This window comes from Polistes dominula, unplaced genomic scaffold (assembly GCF_049000335.1).
Source record: "Polistes dominula isolate Pdom_NZ unplaced genomic scaffold, Pdom_raw_medaka contig_84, whole genome shotgun sequence".
Classification (NCBI taxonomy): domain Eukaryota; kingdom Metazoa; phylum Arthropoda; class Insecta; order Hymenoptera; family Vespidae; genus Polistes; species Polistes dominula.
The window spans coordinates 148,937-157,872 of NW_028300944.1; the positions used below are offsets into that span (position 1 = coordinate 148,937).

The window sequence follows — 8,936 nt, forward strand, 5'->3', positions numbered from 1 at the left end:
TAAACTTAATTATTATTTTGTTAATTAAACAAAAGATTGTATATCAATTTTCTGTTACTTTACGTTAGAAAAATTATTCATACACGTATTATAATTTATATATTTTTCCATAAATTCTAAATATCTCTTTTTTCTTAACTATTTAAATATTAAATCTTGGAATCGTTGTAAATCATTGTTTAAATATTTATCGTATGTTCATACGTACATATATTATATATTTTTCAAATTATCTCGTACCAAAGTATCACGTATATTTAAATACGTTTAAATATTCGCGCCAATTTTTGCCATAGAATATAAAACATTATTAATCGTAACGAATAAAATATATTAAAATAGTTCGTATTTTAATTCGTAAGATGGCACTTAAATCTTAATTTTTTGATTTTATTCTTTTATTTAAATATTAATCGCATATACTTTAATTGTTTGCAAATGTAAAATCAATTAATTAAAAAAATGTATAAAAGTTAATGATATAATAAGAAAACAAAGAAAAATCATTGGTCAGAATATACATATATAATTTTCAACTTGAAAAGTTTCACTTGATTGCATTTATAGGTTATTGTTTATAATCATTTACAGATAATTGTGACAACATGTAATAATGCGTGCAACGACCAATCACCGATTAGACACGGTTAATATTGGTTAATATTTTTATTATCAAAGTATCATTGGTGGATTTCATTGGTAGTTTTAAAGCTTCATTTTCTAGGCCATAATATACATTTTAATCAGCAATTATTTAAAATACAAAAAAAAACAATTTTAAAAAGAATATATTTATATATGTATATAGGTTTGACTATAGGAGTGGTTTGGGAGGGGGTTAGAGAAAGAGAATAACGAGATAGTTTTTCGGCAGATGAAACGGAGTAAATAGAATCGAGCGCGTGAGTATTAACACGTTGCGAGCAAGAAAGAAGCAGATAGAGGATATACACATAAAATGAGAGAGAGAGAGAGAGAGAGAGACGGGGAGAGAGAGAGGGAGAGAGAGAAGAGATTTACGATATAGACGCATAAGAGCGAATGAGATAGAAGATAGTGAAAGAGGAATGGTGGGGGAAGCATGAGGAAGACAAGACCAGGCGGACAGGCTGGCAGACAGACCTGTCCGATTCACAACTCGCTAACCGCGATCCGTGCTTGTATTTCAGCTGTTTCTATTATTCCGTATTTCTCAACCGTTAGCATATATATATATTTTCAAAATAATATCATTAGAACAATTAAATTCGTACGGCGTTACTTTAGCAGCAACAAAATCGGGATCCGCGTATAAAACAACACGCAACGCGAGAAAAGTAGAAAGAGCGAGAGAGATAGAGAGAGAGAGAGAGAGAGAGAGAGAGAGACGTCGAGGGGGAGTAGAGAAAGAGGGGGAAAGATAGAGTACGAGGGAGCGAGCGCGCGCGAGAGTGAGTGAGAGAGAGAGGGAGAGAGAGAGATAGATAGATAGAGAAATAGAGAGAGATAGAGATAGAAAGAGCGAGAGAGAGAGAGAGAGAGAGAGAGAGAGAGAACAAACGAGCGCCGTTACGATAAAAGAGAAGTTTTACGGAACGTGTTCAAAAGCGTTCAATGGTCGAAGCAGCTATGCGCCACGCCGTTGTAGGGCTCTTAGCTAGCTAGTTTCAACTACGGGAGGTCTCTCGAGCCACAGTTACGACCTCGAGAACGTGCGGGTTCACCTCGCGAAGAAGATGACCATAATAGTCTTTTTGATCGACACATCGGCCTCCATGAATCAGAGGGTTTATTTGGGCGGGCGGCCCACGCTTTTGGATGTAGCCAAAAGCGCAGTGGAAACTTTCGTGAAGGTACGCCAAATAAGACAGCAACTTTTCTTGACCGGGCTTTAAGTTGTCATGGAGTGTCTCATCTCCGTCATTAGGTTGTGTGTGTGCGCATCTTTTATATGTGTGTAGGGCTGTGTATATGTATAGATATGTTTGAGAGAGAAAGAAAAAGAAAGAAAGAAAGAAAGAAGAGCAACGCGTGTGTGTGTGTGTTATTATACATCGGTCGTGATAAAATTCTCATTAATTTTGTTTTTTATTATTTTGATTTGCATTTAAATTAAAAATACTTTTACAGGTACGACAAAGATCACCGGAGAGCCGCGGGGATCGTTATATGCTCCTGACCTTCGAAGATCCGCCCCAGAATATCAAGGTATCTCTCGTATTCCTTGCTTAAACGCGTTCGTTCTCCCTTTCTCTCCTTCTCTTCCTTTTCTTCCTTCTCTACCTTCCCTTTCCCTTCCCTCCCCCACCCACCCGATATTCACACCTATGCGCTATTGCTCTTTTCTTTCCCTCTCTCCTCTACTTTTCTTCATCCCCGATTCCTTCTCTATATACTACTAGCGCTGCTTCCATATAACATTTTTTATTTAATTTTTTTCTTGTCATCATCGAATTATCTCTAACGATAATATTATGGTTGCATGGAGGGTTCCCCCTTTTTCTTTTTTTCAAATTTAATTCTGCTCACATTTTCAGTTATATTGATATAACAATGAATAGAAGAGCTTATGCAGGGAAGTAGTAACTACGTGAAATAATACACACTTTCCTACATACCTTCCGTCTTCCGTTGCGGAAGAACTGCATTATGGGTACCGCATGCTGAGATGCGCCTTCAGCGCCATCTCCTTTTATTGTTTCTTCATTAGAACTACTCGAGCGCGCGAAGTTTTGAATTAACATATCAATATATTGTGACAAATTATTTTCAATAAACATCTAATAGAATTGTATGTGTTTATTTTCTTTGTTTTTAGGCAGGTTGGAAAGAAAATTTGGCCACGTTTATGAATGAATTGAAAAACTTACAATGTGTTGGCCTTACAACTTTAGGTGCTGCGTTAAAACATGCTTTGGATGTTTTGAATATAAATCGAATGCAAACTGGTATCGATACTTATGGTCAAGGGAGATGTCCATTTTATTTAGAACCATCTGTAATTGTTGTTATAACGGATGGTGGAAAATATACGACAAACAGTGGAGTACATCAAGATGTAAGTTGCTATAGTGTGTTTTTATATTGTATAGTTATTTGTCAAAATGATCTATTGGACATTTAGTTTGAATTAATTCGATAAAGTTAAAGGTTATGTTGAAAATCTTTTCACATCACACATTTTGTTTTTTTTACAAGTTTACATTACCAATGCATTCTCCTATACCTGGATCAGAATTAACTAAGGAACCATTTAGATGGGACCAAAGGTTATTTTCTTTGGTGTTAAGATTATCTGGGACACCGGCCGTTGAACGAGACACCGGTTTAGTTGCAAGTGATTCCTCTCCGATAGATGCAATGTGCGAAGTAACCGGAGGTATGATGAATAAATTATTCATTAATATTAATATTTATCAAGTGATTAATTAATTGTGTATAAATCATAGGTCGTTCGTACTGCATAACATCTTTTAGAATGATGATGCAATGCATTGATTCTTTAGTACAAAAAGTTCAATCTGGCGTAGTAATAAATTTTGAAAAGATTGGACCTGATCCTCCTCCCCTTTCAAACGAGGTCCAACATCAGGATGAAGACGAGAATGAAGATGAAAATAATACCAACAATGGCCCTCGGACTCAGTATTCTACAAATCCAACAGTACTAGGAAATACAGCATGGCATTCTTGTAGAAGATTAATTTACGTTCCACGTTCAGCACAGAAAGGATTTGCCGTTGGCTTTTGGCCAATTCCAGAAAGTTTTTGGCCAGATTTAAGTGCTAGTTCACTGCCACCAAGATCTGCGCATCCTAATGTCAAGTTTACCTGTACCAGTCAAGAACCAATGGTCATAGAAAATTTACCATTTGATAAATATGAATTGGAACCCAGTCCATTAACGCAGTATATATTAGCAAGAAAACAACCAACAATATGTTGGCAAGTATTTGTAGCAAATTCTTACAAATCCAGCGAGGTTGGCCATCCTTTTGGATATTTGAAAGCGAGCACAAACTTAACTTGTGTAAATTTATTCGTTATGCCCTATAATTATCCTGTGTTGTTACCGTTATTGGAAGAATTGTTCAAGGTACATAGGCTGAAACCAACAAACGAATGGAGAACACAATTTCAGAATTATATGAGAACTATGCCAACTTATTATTCTGCGGTGAGTTGCTTTTTTGCTTTTTTAACTCTCTCTATATATATAATTTTATTGAATAAAGGAGACGCAATATTTGGATATCTTATTTATTTTAAACTTTTGTAATTGCAGTCGTTGAGGAGAGCATTAACTAGAATGGGTGCACCTGCTCCTCTAGCACAAACTTTAATACCTGATAACATGGATAATTCCTTATCGTACAGTGTTTTAAATTATTTAAAACGTTTGAAAAATCAAGCAAAAATAGAATTTGATAGATTATGTAATGAAGTTATTTCTAAACAAGTTGCAGCTGCTAATATGACAAAAAATTTAACTAACGCTAGTACAACTACCATAACGGAAGGTGTTAGAGTTATTCCCAGAACACCGTTGAAAAAAGATTTGGTAAGAGATCATTTGAAGACATTATTTTCTATGTTTCCAAACATTCGAAATAATAAATTAATGAGATACATTTGTTTATATAGGTATCACATCCTTTATTGCAAGATAAATTCACCGGGCTAAGGGATCAATTAAATGAGTTTGGTGGATTCGTTGTTGGTTTAGTAAAGAATCAACAGCAGCAACGTGGTGCACAGAGTTATCGCAATGCTTTCGATGTCCCAAGAAAATCACTTTTGGATCAAGTTGTGAGAATGCGTGCAAATTTTTTGCAACCTGGATTATTACATACCAAGTTATTAGATGATGATTATGTTCATTCAATGCCTTTAGCTCAGATGGGGAATTATCAAGAGTATTTAAAAAGGATGACACCGCCTTTAAGAGAGATCGAAAGCGTACCTGTCAGACAACACATGTTTGGTAAATACAACAAATGCAATCTCTTTTTAATTAGATTATATTGAAATAATGACTAAAGTTGAAATTGCAAAATTGAATTTGCAGGTAATCCTTTTAAAATAGACAAAAGGATGATGGTAGATGAAGCAGATATCGATATGGTTGGAGCAACATCTTCCACATCGAAAGGTGGTATAAAACGTTCATTACCACCTTCCGACGGAGGAGGGACACCTGTTCCAAGGCCGTCTCCGAATAAAAGAAAACCAGGACCTATTCCAAAAGACGTTATCGTACGAAGACCTTCATATTCTCCTGCTAATACACCTCCAAGTTCTCCAATACCTTGGATGGATGAAACCAAAAATCAAGTGATGGTACCAAATACCGAACTAATAAATGCTACAACACCAAATGTAATTAATGCAAGCCATGTTGTAACGAGTAGTAGTAGTAGTAGTAGTAGTAGTACAACAACGTGTGCTGCAAGCTCGCAAGAAAAATTAGTGAATGGACTTGCGGAAATGCCAACAATTCCAATTTTCGAAGCTATTTCAGCAGAACATGTTAATAATCATATGGATAGTCCACCTATTTTAACACCAATCGTAGTTAATAATGTTGACTTAAGAAGTGATGTTAAAAGTGAAAGGATAGATCTTGTTAATGTGGAAACTAATAGTAGACTGCCTTCTAATGACAGCAGCGAAAATAGTGACAAAATTGTAAGTGCTGTTGAAGAAAGGTTAACGAATCACGTTGAAGAGAAATTAGAATTGAAGATAGAAAAAGAAAAGGTTTTGACGAAAAAAGAATTGGAGGATATAAGAAGACACAATTTAACAGTTAGGGAACTCGTTTACAAAGAAGTACGAAGACGGGGAACAAGTAGGTTCATTTTTATTCTCTCTTTTATCTTATACTTATATAAACGCGAATCGAATATATATATATTTATATATATTCAATTGTTGTTTTTTTTACTTTTGTTTCAGATCATGCAACATTATTTTCGCATTTACATCAAGTTCAAGGCACGTTGGATATTCGACTTGCATTTGTGAAAGATATTGTTAAGGAATCATTACGTTTTAAAAGACGTAATTTAGCTACATTGTTGGAAGAATATCTTAAGACTATACAAGAAGATGTTTGGACAGTGAATCACAAGGTGAATCACAATGGTGCCACAAAAATAAGCTAGGCATTAATTGACTCTTATAAGAAGAAGAGGATTATTTTAAGAAATACAATGAAACACTTTTTAAAGTGACTTATAAGCACGTAAATAGAGTATATATAATGCATGTAATGTGCAGAATTTTTATTTGACAAATGAAAACAAAAATATAAGAAAATAATAAGAAGAAGAAGAAGAAGAAGGAGGAGAAGAAGAAGAAGAAGAAAAAGAAGAAGAAGATTATTAGTAATATTCAAACATAAATATTTGAAAGATGCTTGAATAAGTAGATGCAATTTCTATCGATAAAATGCACCTTAGGTGTTTAAACCAAGAAAATACAATATCTTTTTGTTTGTTTTTGTTTTTTTTCTTTTTATCTCGTTTAATCAATATTTTTTATTTTACAAATGTTCAGTTGGTAGAAAATTTATTTTTCTGTTTTTGTTAATATTTGTATATACTTGAAAATTTATATTATGACAATAAATTCTTCCTAAAGTTGGAATTTGCAGATTTGTCAAATATTTACGAGCAAAAGTATACATAATTTATAAATGGATTTCTTTTATGATTAAAGTTTAAATAATATATTGCACATCACATTGTTCACTGTCAGTATATTATTATATTTAAAAAAAAAAAGCAAAAAAAAAACAAATGTAATGTTTAATAACATTAACGATAGCACAAATAACAACACGTGCGGTTAAGTAGGCATATTAATTATGTTTTATAATCCAATTTACAATTCTCAATGTATGCAGTTTTCTCTGAAAATGCACCTCTAATTGAATTCTTTTTAATTTATAGTCTTGGATGCAGGCATGCAAGACGATTTGAGTGTAGAAAAAAATGTAGCGGCGTCTAAGGGTCAATTAATAATTACTATACAAATAGTAATTATAAATTTCTATTTGTATGGTATTTGAAATGTGATCTAACTTTAATAATCAAAGTAAAACAAACACTTTGTTTATCCTGCTGTGAGAATTGTAAAAAAGAAAGAAAGAAAGAAAGAAAGAACAAAAAAAGTGTGACATAAATCAAAGACATAAAGATATTCTACCAGCTGTACAGTCCTTAGAGCCCATATCAAATTTAAGAAAAAAAAATGGATCACATAATTGAAGTTATAGTTTATTATTGAATCTATCATTTCTTTTCTTTTTTTTTTTTTTTTTTTTTAAGTAAAATCATTAATTACAAAATTCTCTATATTATTAATAAAACAACAACACAACAACAACAACAACGGTGACGCAGTGATAAGAAAAAAAGAAAAAAAACTGTGTAAATTTTGTTATATAAATTATTATTATTAATTATTAATGTTATAAAGTTGAAGTGAGATTTAATTTGTGTAAATTTATAAAAAGAACATTTGAGATTATTCTTGTTTATTATGCCTTTTCTCCTCTGTAATACATATCTTCTGTTAAAAACAGAGATTTCATAGGTGTATATTTTGTATTCAAAAAGATTAGTACACACATATTTTGTCATGTAATTTGCTAAATTAAAAATATCATTAAAAGTAGAAATGTTTTTGTTCAAATGAACTATTTCACCTAAATTTTTATTATATATATATATATATATATATGTATGTATATATATGTAAAATTAATCGTCGTCGATGTATATGATACACACACTCACACAAGAGAGAGAGAGAGAGAGTGAGAGATGATTTATTAAATGGAATGTATTATTATAACATTTTCCATAAAAGGGTTGATTAGTGCCTGACGTTATTAAAGATTGAAGTAAGAATGTATTTATTATAATTCGATTCGTTTTGCAATGACTAATGCAAAAGCATTCGAATGAAAGGATCCATTAGTCGAATAGAAAAATTCTTTTTAAATTTGTGCTGTATTGTTTATATTAATATTTAACAAAATAATTAAATGATGTTATATATCATAACGTTTTGACTTTTCATATAAGAGAGAAATTTTCTAAGTAAAAGAAAAGAAACAACTGATCATGTACAATATATTAAAATACTGTACAAATTTGGACATTAACTTTATCTGCAAAGGTGTGTAAATATACATAAATGTGAAATTTGGATGATTAGCAAATTTAGTAAATTAATGACAAACGTGTTATATATGTCCGAGCTTATTTACGAGATGTAATTAAATTATTGACTTTATTAATCTATTAATAGTTTTCCATTTTTAATGCGATTAGTGACAAATTTACTCATGTCAATTGTTTGTGAACAAAAAATCATTTGAAATAATAGCACAATCACACACAGTTAACATGAAATAATATAGAAAGAAAAAAGAAAAAAAACTTTGACCAAATATAATGTAAGTTTATTGAAAAATCATTGTCAAAGTGATTATCTTATTTTGTGTGTCAACTTCAATTGGAATTTTCAAAGTTTTCAAAGAACGTTCTGGCATAGAAAACTACTAATTCAAATGAAATATAACATATCATTGATGTTAACAAAATTTTTGTATAAAAAAGAAAAAAAAGCAAGTAGAATTTCAAATAAGATAATCAATCTGACAATTGATTTGGGGGTATTATATGTGATATATGTACACAGATTTGATACTTGTAAATAATTTAGCTTTAAACTGTATAGAATAATTGTAATTTATTGAACCATTAAGAAATAGAAATATTCCACAGATAATAGTTAGTAAATAAATAATCGGGGCCTAGCTGAGTCTGAAAAAGACAATGATGCTAAACGCTTAATTGGCTCCGAACTAAATTAATTTGGAGGTATTAACAAAATATAAATATTTAGTATTTTAAAATTCAATGTATAAAACACAAAGTGCG

At 31.6% G+C, this 8,936-nt stretch overlaps 1 protein-coding gene across 2 annotated transcripts; it reads left to right on the forward strand.

Annotated features, from left to right (window-relative positions):
- The first annotated feature begins 500 nt into the window (after positions 1-500).
- IntS6 (integrator complex subunit 6) lies at positions 501-8,591 on the forward strand. 2 transcript variants are annotated; one of them, XM_015330622.2, is made up of 9 exons: positions 501-1,832; positions 2,110-2,187; positions 2,798-3,037; positions 3,178-3,358; positions 3,429-4,156; positions 4,265-4,540; positions 4,624-4,963; positions 5,048-5,830; positions 5,938-8,591. In XM_015330622.2, the coding sequence occupies exons 1-9, from the start codon at positions 1,716-1,718 to the stop codon at positions 6,144-6,146; spliced, it is 2,952 nt and encodes a 983-aa protein (XP_015186108.1). In that variant the 5' UTR covers positions 501-1,715; the 3' UTR covers positions 6,147-8,591. The 2 variants fall into 2 exon arrangements, with proteins under 2 accessions (XP_015186108.1, XP_089027927.1); XM_089171801.1 differs by lacking the exons at positions 501-1,832; positions 2,110-2,187 and having other exon boundaries at positions 2,862-3,037; positions 3,270-3,358.
- Positions 8,592-8,936: the final 345 nt, after the last annotated feature.